The sequence below is a fragment of the Bidens hawaiensis genome, unplaced genomic scaffold (genome assembly GCF_021521415.1).
Source record: "Bidens hawaiensis isolate Kalapana, Puna unplaced genomic scaffold, B.hawaiensis_p1.1 tig00031120_1, whole genome shotgun sequence".
NCBI lineage: Eukaryota > Viridiplantae > Streptophyta > Magnoliopsida > Asterales > Asteraceae > Bidens > Bidens hawaiensis.
In genome coordinates this window covers 1-18,651 of record NW_027505205.1, presented here as the reverse complement: position 1 = coordinate 18,651, position 18,651 = coordinate 1, and the positions used below count along the sequence as shown (strand labels likewise).

The window sequence follows — 18,651 nt, the reverse complement described above, 5'->3', positions numbered from 1 at the left end:
TATTCTCATATGACTTGTTGCAAATACTTATTTTTAATATATACTATATGTACATTTAAACTGGTGTATTGCTCACTCAGCCTTGTGTTGACAAAACTACTTTATTTTCAACGCATATGCAGGTCATCGTGTGATGTGAAGTAAGTGAAGTTAGAGGATCAATTAAGGATTTATGCTAGAAGAAAATTTAACGAGACAATATTATTTATAATTGTTTGATACATTATTTTTTTGTTTGGATATTGTATGGATTTGTTTTGTTTGAAATTTATTTAATAGATATTGAAACTTACATTGTTGCATGATAGTAACCTTGAGAGCTGTGACAATCAGTTCACGCCCCGGCATTTCCGTCGTGGTTTAGGGTGTTACATAGGGTGCACGTATAGGGACCCTAAGCATGCTACTAAGTCGTTACGTCTAACCACCTATGTTATAGCCTTCGGCTCTGATACCAATTTGTCACACCCCAACCTACGGCGGAACATGCTAGGGCGCGACATTGATCGTATCATAGCTCAGAAGACACTAAGTAAAAGCGCGTATCAATATCTAAATTAGTCATTCATATATCAACTTTCAAAAGCACAACATTGTCTCAAAATATCGTTACAAATAAATATTCAAAACATAAATGACTTAAAGCAAATGTGTTCTTCATTCATCAAAGCAACCTAAGGTATCAACTAACTTCAATACTTGATTCATCCAATAAAGCTACCTGCGTCATGCGTGAAAATATATTTTTTTTTCAACATAACGGTAAGCAAGTAAACCACAGTTTTTAGTGTATATAATAATAAAAGGACAATTCCATGCAATAATCGTAAATTACTACAACTAGTAAATAATAAATAAAATTTGTCTTTTCAACCAAATCGCATTAATAATGGTTTACTTTAACGGCGTATGATCATACTAATGAGGAAGAGTATGAGGATGAGGTACCAACCAACATAAAATAAATACATAGTCATATTCGCACATAACAACTAATCGAGCAATTACAATTATGCATATAACGGAATTGCTAGTGAAAACAATAAGTTGATTTTGAACGCATAACACCCCCCAAAATTGTAAAACGGTAAAAGGGGGATGTGAATTTACTTACCTTATAGAGTAGGATAACGAGATAATAAAAAAAAATGCTAGGATGGAAAAACGGTCAAGCTCCTCGAGGTTCACCAACAAATATTCCTAGATATTAATAACAAGAATTAAATATAATCATAGCGAAATACTAATATTTATAACGGGTTTTGAGATTCGATAAAATATTATTAGGTACGTTTTCGTTAATTATAAGGGTATTTATTAATGTTATTGTTGTTGTTGTTATCCTTATTATTATTAATAATATTAATAATAATAATAGTAATAATAATTGTGATAATAATGATAATAATTAATAAGTGATAATAATAATAATAACGATGATAATAATAATAATAATAATAATAATAATAATAATATTAATAATAAAAGTTAACATAACCGGTTTTAGGATGACGGGAAAATGGCTCAATGTGTCGGTTTATAATATTTAAATGTTTAATTATGTAGGGGGTAACTGATATTAAAAGAACAAACCCTTAAATAAAGTTAACAAAAGGAAAAGGAAAACAAAAACCCAAAACCGGCTGGGCCGGGTTTGAACCCGCGACCCAGCCTATGTTATTCAGTGGACCAGCCAACTGTGCCAACATGGCCAGTTGTTAAATATTGCAGATCCGAAAAATATAAACGAGGTTTAAAGGAACATGAACCCTAGATTATCCAATTGGATAATCTGGTCCATGTTTGAGCAAAAAAGTTTAGGGCTATTGATCTATGACAAATCGCGATTCTAGCCGTACCTTTTAATTGAATTATAACGTTTGGTAAGATGGTGAAATTGATCAAAAGAGTTGTGGCCAGAGGTAGGTTAAATTAGGTGACGGGATGCTGTTGTAACGGAATTGAGTATAGGGGAATCGTTGGCGACGGGGAGGAGGAGGTTTATGTAACTTCAATTGATTCATAGCGCAAGGATTATATAAGATCACGAGTTAGAGTTTGTCTGGGGCTTAATATGGTTAATTGATCAAATTATGGACTAATTAACACGTTTTTACTATAATTGGATGTCGGTTACGTGTTTATTCGGTGGAATATGCCAATTGCCTAACTTAATTGATCATAACGAGCGGGAATTTGAAGGTTTTGAATGGTTTGGGGGCGCCGGGTCGGGTTTTGGGGTTTGGGTCATCTGGTCGGAACAGGGGGGTTAGGGTTATTATTATTTTTTATTAATTATAATATATTATTTTATAATATCAATTTTTACATAACAGGCCCCTGGAGTTTGTAGATGGAAACGAGAATGGGTTAAAGTTTGAGTTTGGGTGAAAAATTGCAAATTCTTGTAAGTTTAAATATTTAACTATAAACTAAAATAATTAAAATACTCAATAAATGCGTCGATTTTATTAAATGAGTGACCCGAACCCTTAAACGGGTCGGGTAAAATTACAAGAATATATAAATGAAAACCCGAAATGTTACATTTTTTTCATTTCATTCCACTTTCAACGTACTCTCTAAACAACACCACCTGACAACTACCACCACCACAACCAGACCACCACCACCACCACTACCACATGACCTCGTTGTCACCACTTTCACCCTCACCACCTGACCACCACCACCATCGCCGCCCCCACAACCACCACCACTTGCCTGCCAGCACTCTCGCCACCACCACCATCACTAGACCACTTGTCATCACAACCACCACCACCAATTGACTACCACCACCGTCACCGCATGATCACCCACCACCACAACCACCACCGTCGCCGTCATCCCCTGACCATCGTCACTGTCTCCGCCACCACCACCACCACATGACCGCCACGTACCACCACCATCGTTGTCTCCACCATGTCACTAGGTAATTCGGGACCTGACCATCATGCTACTACCACCGTCACCATTGTCATTTTTTGTTAATTTTATTTATTTTGAGGTATGTATATGTGTCATGTGTATTTCATTTATGTGGGTTTTTTTCTACCAAGCAACATATAAGTAATAATTCATTTCATTCTTATAGATTAACCAAACAAGACAAAGTAATGATAATGATTTATTTCATTCCCTTGTCCATTTCATTTCCACATAAGTTCCATTTTCCTTTTATTCCATTACCTCCTACCAAATAAATCCTTACATATTCTCAAAATAAAATAATCAAATTGAAATGTTACAATTAATGATGGTAAACACAATCAAGCTAAGTTTTTATACTTGTAGGATCTCAAATAGGCTTTGGTTTGGAATTGTGTCACAAAAGAATTACTGATATGCACGTTACGTCATAAATGCATCGGAGGATAGTTTGACACTTTACGTACCGACACAATTTGGCGTCACAACTAAGTTTTCTAGTAGTGATTGTTTGAAAAAACAATGTAGATTCATGAAACTCTTATTTTTATAACTAGCTACGTAGTATGTTTTGATGGTTACAAATGTATAACACTCTCCAAAAGATATCAAATTTATGAGTTCATCAAAACATACATGTAACTTTATTAAGTGAATACTCATCATGTGATGTTAAAGTAATAACACGAATCCAATCATAAAACTTTTATTCATTATATAAGTTTAACACAATACATTATTTGTTAATCATAATCATATTGAGTCAGCTACTATCTTTATTTTATCATGCTAAAACGCCAATAATGGTTGCACATCCGCAATCATTTCTTCAATGCAGCCTGCAAACATATTTTCATGTATAGTTAAATTACATTATATACAGGGTTGTCTGTAAGAATAGTGGAATTTTTGGGCCGAAGACGAAAAAATTTGGGCGATAAATTAGTTGAGTAATTGAGTTTAAACATTAAGAATACATATTATTATTTTCAAAAGAATATACATAATTAAAAAAATTCCAGGACTATCGGGTGTCGGGCTAGGGTCGGTTGATCACCCGGCCATGCCTCATAGCGGGGCGCCGGGTTTGATTATATATAAGCACACTCCTTAGTCCTCACGTACAAGAATTCTATATTGAGGCATCCTGATAGTAACTATGCAACACCCTAATATAAGGGTGAAGGGTTTGAATCCCGCATAATGCAACTTTGGTGGAATTAAGGATCATTAACAAGTGTGAATTAATAGATGTATACAATGATTCCTAAAAACAAACTTGCTAGTAAAAAAATATTATTCTCTACTATGTTTTACTAAAAAATAATTAATATTTTTGTTATTCTAAATACCATCTTTTTATTGTTAATAAGAAATTTTAATAGTCCTTAGTATTTAATAGTTCATAACACCCTCTGATAAGACTATATATTTATGGGTAAAATGAGCCTAGCCGCTCGTAAACCGTTTTTCTAAAAGCTTTGAATCAAGTCTAGTTTAAATGAGCTTGAGCCATGCATGTTGAAGCTCATTTAATAAACGAGTTCAAGTCTAAGCTTTATTTTGAGAGCTTGATTAATAGAGTCGTGAGCTAAATAGACCTCTTACTTATATATTTTGTATTTAATATATTAAATATATACATTAACATAATGTAGTTATTATTATGGATAAAGTTATCACAAGAATGACCAAATAATGTTATATATATAAGTTAATTACTTTAAAATTACAAAAAATAATTATAAATTGATAAAAGTTATATATATTATTATAACGGTAAGCAGGTAAAATAGTTATATAATTAATAAATAAATATATACAAAATAAGCCTGAGACGAGCTTGAGTTTGCAAAACTACTAACAAACCAAGCGAGAGCCACACTCAAACTTTAAAAGTTGAGCTCGAAATGAGTCGAAATCAAGCTTAGACAACTCAAGCTCAGACTGTTATATCAAGTGTTGATTTGCATGTGTTGCGCACAATAAAGAAAATTAGAAACTAAATATCTAAAAAGAGTACGTACTTTGAGCAATCGGTTGTGGGTGTGATGTCATAAGTAATGTGGAGTCCGCATTTGCCGGGAAGGCTATGAGCGTTATCAAACTTCATTCCAGGGAGAGTTGTGGCCATTTGTTGTGTGCATTTGCAAACCGTCTGGCGGTCATCCGCGGTAGTGACGGCACCATTCAGTGTGGTAACACCGCTACAACAATCTGTAGATACTGTGCCTCCATTGATCAGGTAGGTCGCACATGGCGCGAGGACACGAACCACCTGCTCGCACGTCACCGCCCCTTCCACCGCACGTGGTGCAGCCGCCACCAGGCAGTAGAGGACCACTGCCAGCGCCACCTTTCCACCTAGTTGTGTTATAGCCATCGATTCTCACTGCTTTGTGTATTATAGAGACAAATAATAGAGATTTTGATAATGTAGGGGTTGGTCTAGTGGGATTATATAGGGTGATATAAATTAATTATATGACAACTAGGTGTCAAGAGTACTTGTGTATTGTGGCAGAAGCGTTAAACCTTACAGAAAACAGACGTTAAAACACTGAAATGTGTGTGCTGGCACGTTAAACTGCGGACTAAATTAAATTGTTAAATATTTATAAAATACCACCAATTTTATTGCGTAACTAAATCCTGTGTGAGAAGGTCGTACATGAAAAGTCCAAAAACAAATCTAAGAAGTTAAACAAAAAACAGAATTAGAATTATGAAGAAATAAAAGTTAAAAAACCGTTGATGTTTGCATGTCTGTGTCTCGGAAATTTGTGCATCGTAACGCACAACTTGACGTATATAAAAATAATAAGCCCGTTGTTACGGTATTTTTAAAATTTTATAAAACATTACATTTAAAAAGTTATAAGAGAAAAAATAATCAAAATATTATGAATACAACATGTTCATAATGTGATTAGGTAGAAAAAAGAAAAACAATAAATGGTATAAACTATAAGGAATAAGTGTGGAGGGGTGTAAATGTAAATTTTTAAGCGTTTAAATTGTGATTTTAGAAAACAAAGTATTATTGGTTTGTACAATATTTTTTTAAAACCTGTTAATTACTTAATTTTGAACTACATACTCATATTCAGAATTTGCAAATTGATAAGAGATAATAGTTAGCATCCACTTGGACAGTTGACCAAGTTGTAGAGTAGAGGCTTAGGTTTTTACTATAGGAAGTGGGAAGGGAGGTTCAATCTTTGAGAATTGAGTAAGTTTATAAATTGAGTAGTCTATTGTTTAGGGAAAATTGTGTAGTTAACTTAATACTTTTAGAATATTTTAATAATACTAATTGTTTGTATAGGGTACGTGAAACCCAGTACGACCTTTTTATTTATTACATAATATATTATGTTTATTACATTATTATTATTCTCTAGTAATTAGGCTCATTGGGCTGGGGGTTTGTGGAGGTAACCTCTAACCGGGTCTGGCCCAATAAAGATTAGGGTTCATGATGGTAGCCATGGAGTCCCTATATAAAGAGCCTTCATCATTCATTTGAAGGACCTTCTTGGACTCTTGGCTCCCAACCTATTTTTGTGTCTGTAAACAAGAGGAAACTCTTAGCAGTCACCTTCACTCCCCCACTTTTCTATGGCAGATCTCGAACAACCGGAGAAAAAGACGGAGTCGTGGTTCGTTCATCTCGAAGACCAGGGAACTTGGACTTGGATCTGACCCATATCCATTCCATGTTTCTTCACTAATGCTTTGTTTAATATTTATTGAAGTTATGTATAATTATAAAAAGGCAAATTAGAAATAAGTAATTTTTGTGTATTGGCCAATAATAATCTCATTTTGAAAAATCCATGTTGTCAACGGTCTAATCTTTCGACTATTTTATCTCAATGGATATTCGTTTAAAAACACTTATGTCGTTAAGTGTTTTTCCGAATTTCAAACCGATATTTTAAGGCTTTTGATCGAAAGAAAGATATGAGTCAACAGTTGTAAAATCTATCTCAAAACGGTGATTCAAATGACTTGATTTTTGATAATTAGAAGTTCAAACACCCGAATTGAAACGTTGTTTCATCATTTGGATCACCGTTTCGAAATAAGTTATACATCAGTCGACCCATATCCTTCCTCCGGTCAAAAGCCCTAAAACATCGGTTTGAAATTTAGATAAAAAAACTTAACGACGTTAAGTGTTTTTTAACGAATGTCCATTGAAAGAAAATCATTCAAAATGTTTGTTCGTCTGTAAAGAATTTTAAATATGAGATTATTATCGATTAATATACAAAATGTGTGATTATTTATTTTCAATTTGCCACTATAAAAAGGTAATATATTAAGTTTCAAAACAATAATATTGAAAATGATATAAGTGAAAAAAAAGAGAAAAGACTAATAAGAGGTCAAAAAGAATAATTTATAACTTTTAGTTTCCGTGTGTTTTAATAAAATGGTTGTTCAAATTTTTATTTTTATTTTAAATAATCTACAGCTAATGATTGGGGTGTGAAATAAACTATACCTGATAAATAAGAAATGAGATTGGATAAGTGAAAAAAAGGTCTCATATTCAAAGGATTTTAAACATGTAACTATTCGGTGGTAGTCGGCGGTATAATATTTCGGGGAATGCCCAAGTTAAACTTTGAAGTCAACGTGAGTCAGATTAAGACAGCATAGTTTGGCCAGAGTGTTAAATCGAGACTCTTCAAATTTAGAGAGTGCGATAACCTATATACAAAAAATTCGTCCTTTCTAAGAAAAAATTACTTATTTGTTATGTATAAACTAGGTAAATGTTTGCCTAACTTTTCACCTTTCTATAGCTTAAATGATATTTGTGTGAAAGTAACCGAAAAGAGTTTTTAATTGTGTATTTTATTTTATTGTTAGCACCACTTATGGAAGGTCGCCGGGAGCATGCACTGCCATCTAATAACTTATAACAATACGTTATTGTTCATCTTTTTCTACTACGATGAAAGTTTAAAAAAAAATAAAATTTCTTACTAATCATATTATATGAACTATATTAATTGCAAATTTAGCTATTCAATCATACAATATTTAATATAACTCAATTAATATAGCTAATATAACTGGTATGAACTATACGTATGGCATTGGGTTCAACTGCCATCATCAACATACGTACAAACTTCCAACCGTGTGCTTGTTTAAAATATAAGTTATAAGGGTTGTGTACAGGTTAGCATGAATTTATATGTTTACGGGTGATGATTGAAAATTTTGACACATATAATAATGAGTTGGGTTCGTGTTGCACATTTTAACCCATCAACTCATTAACCTAACACAGTTGACACCCCATGGCATCAAATTCTGATTGAGTCGGCTTAATTTGATCGCTCATTCCAATGAAATTTCTGAACCATAAACAAAAAAATAAATGAAATTAAACATGTCAACTCCAAATTACATTTTATTTCAGTAGCCTAACATAAGTTAAACCCAACTTAATTAAGCCCAAATTTATATAAGTTTGTTTCAGTTTGCCAATTACTCAAATGTCCAAATAAGCCCAATCAGACAACTTCTTTTATCTAATTACTCAGTCATAGCCCATTTATCCAACTTCCCTAATTGTTTCCTAAACATCATTTTTAAGCGTGGCATCTACCAAGACAAAGGCTAAAAGACTTGTAACTTAGTGGTATTACGGTTCGTTAAATGACATCTTTTATTTTAAGGTTGACGGTTTGAGTCCCATAACGAACGATGGTGCATATTTAAAACTAGGGTTGTAGAGGGTGGTTGTATTATAGAAATATAGTGTCTTCGTTCAAGAAAAAAAAAATCAACCAATGCAAAGGTGAGATGACCATAATCAAGTGACCATCATCACTGCCAGACGAGATCTGCGAGACCAGACGAATAGACTCAAGAATCGTTTTGTGCCCCTTGACTACTCGTTGTATCAAGAGCGGAAAAACCAATCGCCTGTCTAGCCTCCACATCCTTCTTAGTTTACTGTCTTTCTTTTTCTAATTTTTTTTTAACAGTTTCTTACTTTTATAATACTGAAAATAGATGTAAACTTCACTCTTGAGTCTTAAATAAAACTTGATTAGTTGATTTTAACTTAATACTTGAATGAAATTAGTTGTAAAACTTGAAACTTGAGTGATTTTAGTTGCTCTTGACTTTGGCTCTTAATAGTAATACTTACTGAAATCAGTAATGAAAACCAATTTTTAGTAACCACAACAATAATATTTATAACAATTTTATAACTTGATGCATTCTGAAGGTGATTTTAATAAACAAAGATAGAGAGTGTGTTCGTTCACTAAATATATCCATTTTTCCTATAAAAATCCTTCTTTCAAAAGTACAAGCATTCGATGCAACGAAAGGTACAAGCAACCAATGCAAGCTAGGAGACGTACGCCATACCACAAAACACGCCATGCAATTACTATAATTCCCATGCATCATCCTCTCATTTCTCTCCCATTTGATCTCACATTTTCTCCAAAAACACAACCACCCACCCAGTTATTATGGCCATGGACAGAATTCGGAGTCGCCTGTCGTCAGCCACACCCACGCAACAACCTCCCTCTCCGATGCCCAATTCCAGGATCCCCGCCCGCTCTGATCCCTCTTTCGACAAGTTGAAGAACATCCCCGAATTTGACGTGCCAGACGACATGACTCAGCCGCAGATTCCAGAGATCGAATACCGGTTGATTAAAGCCAAGGACAAGAAGGCCATCCAACAGATGTTGGATTCCGCAATGAAGTTTGGGGTGTTTAGGGTTAGTGGACATGGAGTGTCGCCAGAGGAGCTGCAAGTGGCGTTTACGGAGGCGGAGTTTTGTTTTGGATTGTTGGCGGAGAGGTGGAGCCGCGACGGTGATAGGGAGGAGTTTGCGTGGTCGAAATCTGCCATGGCGGCAGCGGAAAGGCGAAAAGAGGTTAAGAATGACGAGAAATATCTTATGTTCAGGTTTGTTCATTTCTTGACAATTATTGAATTTAAATCTATAATAATTAATTTTATAACGAAATGGTGCTTCCATGTTTAGTATGATTTGATTCATGAAAAATTTTAACCGCCTAGCTATCGTTGTATTGATGATAACCTTTATATATATGCGTCTAGCAAACAATATTTGAAGCGAAAACCGATAAGATAATTGACCTTTAGATGTTTAGAGCTATTTCCGCAACTAGATAATAATCCTTCGGTAGATCTTCAAGTCTTTAAAATCATTCTCCATATGACAGTATGACATGTTTTTAATTTGTACCATAACTATGTTGTTGCGGCCCAGATTCGGTATTTGACTTCCCAAAGTATGTTAACTTGTGCACCTCACATTCGGCTTGGTTTCTGTCGATCGGGTGTCAACTTCTTTTCTTTTGTACAATGGGATTCATCTTCGAACCAGCAATGAGGATATGCTCGGATGTGTAACATGGTACAGACGTTACGTGAACAGGTTTGTAAGTGAATACATCGCAGTTTGATGTTGGCAATTTTTCCAAACACTTCTTGCAGTAGTCACTTGGAGGTATCTCGTCACAGGTTGATATATAGACCCGGCCCACACGTCCTACCATTGCAGCCTCTATGGATGCCCATCCCGGCCAGGGTCTATAGTACTCTACTACTCTATAAACACTTGTCTCCTCTCAAACCTCGTATCATCAGTATCATGTTTCGTTCTTTTTCTCTCTCGTGTCTCATATGGATGTCGGTAATCATTCCTTCAATCTCTTTTTTGAGGTGTGCTAATTCTTAGGAATTTGCAGGTCACTTCTATTTGTCTCTTCATTTGAAAATAGTTGGTATAGTGAACCTTGTCACTTGGTTGGATTGAATTCTTAATCTTTTGTGTTGTCAACGGATAGTCGTTTCATAGTATTGGCCGTGGTTGTTACGCTTTATAACATATATATTTAGTCCATTGATAGCCGGGCAATCGCCCCATGCATCAACAATAATTTTCTTGTTTGTTGAATCACCTGATTGCTTTTTGTGCTTTTGGACCATAATATGAATGTATAATTATTTGCCGTTAATATTTGAACCACATATATATGCCAAAGGATACATGACCCAGTGGTATCAAGGTGCAAGCAAATACCCTCATAAGTCTCATAATCAGAGAGTGTGTGTAAGCTGTTAAAAGAACACATTTATAGTTTTAGAATAACCAAAAGAGATATCAAGCACGCATGCACCAACACATACCATTACCTAATTCAGAAAAGGAACATTACAAATTATCCACACTACTTTTAAAGACATTAGATAAAGCATGTTCCTTTGTGAACTGAAAAAGAAAACACCATGGGCATTAATCAACAGTTCTCAACATCATACCTTGCCCAGAAGTTGAGACCATAGTTTTAAAAGAAAAATCATTTTCATCAAGCATACCTATGAACCCTGTTCGACATATTTATGTCCAAGACGTTGGAGGGGTTACCCTCGTTGGCTCTCCATGAATCTCGTTTGACACTACTAGAATCGTCAGCAGGTATAATTCCCCGTTAAATGGTGACACGTCTCTGTCCTCATCCACCACAGATTTGGTTTGCGGGTGTCTTTTTTTTTCTACCTTTCGGTTTTTCCTTAGAACATGAATGAAAAGTTTGGTTTGCGGGTTATAGGCTTAAAAATCCTTGGGCATCATAAGGACCAGACTATATCCATTTAATCATAAAAAGAGAAGAAATCAATAATATGTAACTTACAGTCATAGTAGTTTACTATTTGTGTAATTTATTTTTCTCTCTGCTTAATGCATGTAAATAAGTTGCAACTTACAGAAGTAGAAAGATTTGGGCAACCCTACCCATGGAAAAGTTTCCTGTCTCATGTCTAGTAAAAAGCCAAATCTTGAGAGCAAAACCAGATCAGTAGTTTACTTTTATTCGGTTTCAACTTCTCAAGGATTTAGCTTTGGTTCACACAGAGCGAAAACCACTACTAATAATTTGCCTCACGGTTTAACCAAAAAACCATTACTAGTAGTTTGCCTCACTGTTTAACCAAAAAGCAGGATCATAAACGCCAACTTAGTGGTTCTAATCAAAATCTTTAGCAACTCCACAATTACTTTTACTAATTGGCCAAAGTGTTAGTTTAAAAATCAATGTTATTATTAAAACTACAATACAACATATGAGCTATTATGCATCTGTGTATCATTTGGGCTATTCCAGCAAGTTCCACACCTTTTTTCGGTTTTACACAAACGACTAAATATAAAATAACATAAATATCAATAAATAAGTTGTGGTCTGCAGTCTGTAAACAAAATGAAATAATATATATGCCATTCCAATGTTCATTTGCAGACAAAAAACCGAAAGCCTTGCAAATAAGCTCGAAGTGATCGCGAAAGAGGTGACCAAGATTATGGGAACCCATGGTGGTAAACAGCCTCGAAAGAAAATAAAGGAAAACGAAACAAGAATGACCATATTCAAGCATAGTAACTCAGCTCTTCAACCTCACACCCCACGTTCATCACAGACTCCGCGTGCATTGGACGGGTCAAAACGGGATTCAGCTGCATTTGCTGTCGGCCTTCATCTCCCAACTGAAATTGGAGAGTTCCGTCTCTTGTCTGAAGATGGACCGTTCTCATTCCGCACAGACCCTAGTACCATTATCTTCACCATTGGAGAACAAGTTGAGGTAATTCGTAACTAGTACTTGTGGCTATAGTAATTTGGTGTTTTAGTATGTTACAACTAACAAGTTTTGAGTGAAGGAATGGAGCTATGGAGAGCTCAGATCTGCATTTGGGGAGATAAACATAGAACCGGATATCCAAGAAGAAGATAAAGGATCATATTCAGTTGAACTCAAGGCCTCGCCTTCAAATCTAAATGACGCGGTTGATAAAAGTGAGGGAATCTCCATTACTGATCAGATTATCTTCATAGTCATAGTTGTCATAGTTTACAATCTTTTCTCCTATCTACTTTCTTGATTTCCATGCTCCAAAAAGAAAAATATATATTATTTTTTTTTAATTAAAATATTTTTTGGTGTGGGTCAACTATTTTTTGCCTAAAACTTCACCTCATGGCATCTACATCTTATGGCCTAAAACCTAACAAGCTAGAATAATTGCATGGACACAAGTGTAATAGGTTGTTACTTGAAGTATTTTTATGTAATATTTGGATTTATATTTGTTTTTGTTAGTTGGTTCACTATGTAATAACAAATATGCAACGAGTATATTGTTTTTCTTTTTCTTAGTTTTATAAATCTTCAACATTAGTTGGTGGTCACGGAAGGTCTGATTCATAATCGATCTCAACCTCTGAAGGCTTATGAAAACCAAATCAAAGTATAGAATTGTGAGAACCGTGTAAAGACTTGTACATGGTGCTGAGACGTATGACTATGCACACATATGTTTGATGTCAATTAGAAGCAAACTACAAAACTACAAGTAACATGGCAAGTATCATACTTTTTTTTATCTATTTTCCCTATTCAAAAGTACAAACTAGTTTTTAAGTTAAAAGAGCGATTGAAAATGAAAAACTGACCCTAGTTTGTATAAGACTGTATTTTTTTTATTAAAAATAAAACAGAAACACACACCTAACAGTAATGCACCAGAGTTGCTCTTTCCTTTTACAAATGTTACCTGATGAAGTATCAGGCTACTGGACCAAGTGTTTCATGTAAGCTTTCTCCTCACCAGTCCTTTGAGAAAGTCAAAACTGCACAAACAAAACACATATCTTCAATACTAGTGAGGCAACAATTTATATCATTTGAACTTAAAAGGTAACAATCAACACTCTTGAAAACTCATGATTTCATAACAAGTCAGATTTATAAGGACTTACGTTATTTTAAAAAAATTATGTAGCATGTATTACATATATTACCTATTGCCATCTGGATGAAGTTCGTACATCTCACCATTATCAGCAATGGCCAATAAATATCCAGAAGATGTTAACCCCTGCCATTAACAAGTGAAACTGTTACAACTCCATGTTGGCGACTCCCAACTACAAATATGTGTCAATCAAATTATGCAAGTGTGTTGTATGATCTTTATTTTTTCACTATTTGACTACAACCATACATGTAATTAAAGGAACGCGATTAAGATTTCTTGATTATCTAATCAACAAGGATACCTGCACAGTAACTACATTTTCCAACAGCAATTCCGGATCTTGGACTGTAACCTTCTGCCCACTGCACAGATCAAGACCAATGATGAAACACATATAAATCTATAATATAGTCAGATTAATACAGCACTATAGCAGTACCTATGAAGCCATGTCTTGTAATATAGCTCCTCAAGGGGTTTAAAGCCTGCATGTATTAAGAGAAACTATGAGTTACACTTTTTTCTATATGGGAAGAGTAAAAAAGGCTTAGCTTTATCTAAAATTACTACTCACCTTGGTTAATTAATATATGAAAAAGATGCTCGAATTTATTAAAGAAGGCTGAAGTAATATCTTCTCTGCTAAATCGATAACCACAGGTCAACTTCTGCAGGGCTGCATTCAACGATGTTGTTGGCTTATCATTGTCAACGTTCAAGCCTACACCTGCAGTTGAATTAAGAACATGAAGATCAGAACAATGTAATCAAAACCAAAATCCATAATTTCAGAATTCAAAGTTCTCATTAACCGCTATAGATCAAGTGAGAAATATACCAACACTGACATTAAACTTCTTAGATTTATATGTCGACGTGCACAAAATTCCTCCCACTTTGAGGCAATCCAAGTAAAGATCATTTGGCCACTTTATTCTAACATCCAGAGGTGGGATGCCCTGAAATTGATAATACAAAACAAATATTAATACTGTATGATATCTTTAAGTGGAGCTTAATACACCAATGGTAGTTCTAACTTAATCAATATTAAACAAGAATCAAGAAACTGGTAGAAACAAGCCAGCTTACATTTTCTAAAGCAAGATCCTTAATTGCTTCTGTCATAGCAAGACACACAACATACTGCACATGTGGCACCACACGACCATCTTCCATTTGTATTGTAAATGAAAAGAGAAGACCACCCTTTGGTGATTCCCATATATTTTGTGAACGACCTGTAATATTGAAGGCGTTCTATAAGTCTATATGTATTTATCCATGTCCGGCACATGATCTAATCAATAACAAAACCAACACAGCATAAATGAACCCAAATAAAAAATTTGGATAGTTTAGGTCATAGATTACACACCTCTTCCTTTGAACTGAACATCTGCAACGCATACAGAACCTACCGGAATCTCAGAAAAGTTTCTGCATAAACCATAAAACATTTAGTGAGTAAATAAATCAGAATACAAAGGAATATGAATCTGAAAAGGCTTTTGCAGTTACAGAGAGACGACATCCTGAGTGGAAGGTAATCGCGGAGACCAAAGAAGAACTCTTCCAAAGCATGTAGTCATAAGAGAAGCCATGTACGAGTCAAAATGAAACTCATCTTTGTCGGATTTCCATCCGGTCTCAGATTGCAAAAATGTCAACAGTTTTCCATCATCTGCGAGTTTAAGCGATGAACTTTCCTTCAAACACTTAATCAATTCCCTCTCAGTTGGCGATTTTCCGCTTAGTACCAGCACACACGGTGATTGGGGATCCATTATTGCTAGCACAATGACGTCACTGTTAGCATATACTGATATACATAAACACTACTATAAATCTACATCTAACAGTGGTGAACAGAATAATATGAGCAATTCAATAACGGTAAACATAAGGTAATTGGGAGCCATTAATGAGGTCACAATTAAAATATATAAACGTAATAGTGATGAATTGAATGAGTGTTTAATTAATTATAATAATATAAATATACCTGTTGCTGCAGTAGCGAGTGAGAAGCGGAGAATTCGAGAGTGAAATGAAGAATTTCGTAGAGGATTAGGAATAAATAACATTCACTCGGATACAGTTTTGTGTTGATGAGCCGGTGGCGGCGTTAGCTGGCGGAACAATCGAAGACGGTTATACCATTTAAATTTTACTTCTATGCATTCGGATTTCATTTTTAAATTAAAACTTTGTAACAAACAGAAACACGAGATGATGGCATTCGTTAAGCTTTTGTCGGTACATGAACACTCTACCGAACAAAATTTGTGTCCTTGGAATTGACCTTCTTTTGTTTATTCATGCATGTTCGTTAATATTGTAAATAAACGCAAACAGACACTAATGAACACTATCGAACGTAACCGGACGCTAATGGACAGACAAACATAAACGAACCTAACAGGCAAATGAGCATAACAACACTAACTGACAGACATAAACGATTACATATTAATTTAAGTATAAAGATCCTAAATTCGTAAAAATTCAATCAAAAATCCAAAATTACATCAAAAAAAATGAAGCTTATTTTACATAGTAAACAAAACATAACAATTTAGTAATTTACTAATTTACATAGTAAAACAAATAAATTAAAATATTGATAGTAAAATGTTAATACATGAACATAACTTGACGAACGTAAACAAACCTAAACAGTCGTGATCAGACAAACATAAATGAACCTAAACGGATGGACGTACGAACGTTGAATAACACCATTGATCGAAAGAGGCCTATGTTATTGTTCATTCGTTAAGCTTACCAATTTTTATTGTTCATGTTAGTTCATTTATTAAACAAACAAAACATAAATGAACTTTCTGCTAAAGATTAGCCAGATGTTTGGTTCCTTTACAGCCCTATACAAATTTATCTTTTTTGAGCATCTAATGTTTTTTCACCTGTTTCATTACATGTCACAAGTAAAACTCAAACCCATAACCATAAGATATACACCTTTGTTACTAGACCATTCTTATATATGAATCGAGACAAGCTTTAAACTCTTAACTAAATTATTTTCAAACAATTTAAATAACATATTTATTTTTGACAAAATGGCAAAAAACGTTCTTTATGTTTGATCGTTTTTTCAATGGACGTCCTTTAACAAAAGAGATGGCAGAAAACATCCTTTGCATTTAAAAACTATATCATATTATATCATTTGGCACTAACCCAGTTAATTTTTATTGTTAAATTTGATCATGTGCAAGGCACATGAGGGTATTTTGTAAATTGACGGATTTACTTTATAATTAAAAATAAAACCTAAAATTAAGGTGGTGTTTGGGATTCCTTATTGAAACCTCCTTTTGACAATTTTATCTTTTGATAGAATTTAATAGTTTAAAAGGTGTTTGGTAACCCATAAGTTCTTTTAGATTTTAACTTCTTAGCTAGTGTAAAAATGAGGTTTTTGAAAAGTTAAGGAATTCCAGCTTTATGAACTTTTGAGTTTGGTGAGAATGAGTATTACCCATTACACCCTTCTCAACTACAATCCTAAACATTTTTTTTAAAACAACTTAAAAAATGTCTTTTTTTTTGTCATTTTACATTAATAAGGCAAGTCAACATTTTTAAAAACAACTGTAAGGCCAAAAATTTGTGACTTACGATATCAATATGGCGAAACTCGTATTATATATTTATGTCAAGCGATTACTTAAAGTTGGCGTGAATTCCGGATCCGAGACAAGAACTTCGGTGCACACGTTTAACTTCAACGGGAGAAAACTTCTAGAATGTTTATTGTTTAGCTATAAATAGGGACAATATTGTCTTTGTGTATGTTTTTCTAGTGTGTAAACAACCACCCAAGGAGAGATCACCTTGGGTGGGATCAATTCGTTTAATATTATCAATCTTTTATTAGCGATTACGGAGTCGTTCACTATCCTTTATATTATTTTTATACTTTTGTTCGATCGTTTGTTTATGCCGCACCTGTCTCGATCGTTTATCAAGAACAAAATCCGTTCGTTTGTCCGGTTTCAAGACCTACAACAACTTATTTACTTATTGCTTAAAAGTTAATCCAAACACTATTTTTGAAAACTCCTTTTCAAAAAGTCATTTGTTATAAGTCCTTTTGGACTTGAATAAGGAATCCCAAACACACCATAAAACTCTCTATCTCTCTCTCTCTCTCTCCCTCCCTCCCTGTTTAATTATTGTTTGATGTTCTGCCGGAAGCCTACTGGCGGCTTGCATCTCACTATCGCAATTTCCACCGGATTCCGTTCTCAACTCGCCGCCACCGTCATTTACAACCATTAGATCTACAACCACTGGCGACCCACCTCAACCCGCCGTCGCCGCCACTTATAAACATTAGATTCACAAATGTCAAACCACCCACCTCAACCTGTCCTTAAATCTGACCGGCACATATTACCCAGCTATTCACAAACATGTTGATCCAATTCGGGTCTGATTTCGGATCTTTTATGCCCTAGTTATTCACATAATCTTCGATTTGTTTTTATTATAGTGTAATATTTCTTTGATTCGGGTCGGATTTGGTCTGATTCATCCAACCCTTCTAGATCTAGAGTTTTTAAACTTGCTTCACCTCCATTTAGATATGACCCAGTGACGGTTCAGTCGATTAATTTATCGTTAATTGGATCGACGATGGTGGTGCAATTGTGGTACTTGATGTTCTGGCAGCGGCGACGGTCACGTGTGGAGGTTGCAAATGAGCTTCTTGGTGTTCTTAAGGAAAAATATTGCAGTTTGTTGGTGGTGATTAGTGGGGGTGGTTCTGGGTGGATGGTGCAGGTGGTGGTGGTGGAGGTGGTGGCAAGATGATTGTAGAGGTAGGGTACCAAAAAGACCCAAA

The 18,651-nt window shown here is 34.7% G+C and overlaps 2 protein-coding genes across 4 annotated transcripts; one reads left to right on the top strand and one right to left on the bottom strand.

The window, feature by feature from the left end:
- Window positions 1–9,599: 9,599 nt before the first annotated feature.
- Window positions 9,600–12,902, top strand: LOC143611459 (uncharacterized). Its single transcript, XM_077085652.1, has 3 exons — window positions 9,600–9,898; window positions 12,262–12,604; window positions 12,681–12,902. The coding sequence occupies exons 1-3, from the start codon at window positions 9,600–9,602 to the stop codon at window positions 12,900–12,902; spliced, it is 864 nt and encodes a 287-aa protein (XP_076941767.1).
- Window positions 12,042–15,873, bottom strand: LOC143611457 (biotin--protein ligase 1, chloroplastic-like). Of its 3 annotated transcripts, none has more exons than XR_013149777.1 (11): window positions 15,784–15,873; window positions 15,300–15,570; window positions 15,157–15,218; window positions 14,871–15,019; window positions 14,617–14,737; window positions 14,353–14,505; window positions 14,218–14,263; window positions 14,080–14,140; window positions 13,822–13,898; window positions 13,529–13,650; window positions 12,042–12,794 (listed from the first exon to the last, which is right to left on the bottom strand). XR_013149777.1 is itself a non-coding variant. In XM_077085649.1 (11 exons), the coding sequence occupies exons 1-10, from the start codon at window positions 15,863–15,865 to the stop codon at window positions 13,608–13,610; spliced, it is 1,065 nt and encodes a 354-aa protein (XP_076941764.1). In that variant the 5' UTR covers window positions 15,866–15,873; the 3' UTR covers window positions 12,042–12,794; window positions 13,575–13,607. The 3 variants fall into 3 exon arrangements, 2 of the variants coding, with proteins under 2 accessions (XP_076941764.1, XP_076941765.1); XM_077085649.1 differs by having other exon boundaries at window positions 13,575–13,650; XM_077085650.1 differs by having other exon boundaries at window positions 13,575–13,650; window positions 15,300–15,587; window positions 15,784–15,809.
- Between the last annotated feature and the right edge of the window lie 2,778 nt (window positions 15,874–18,651).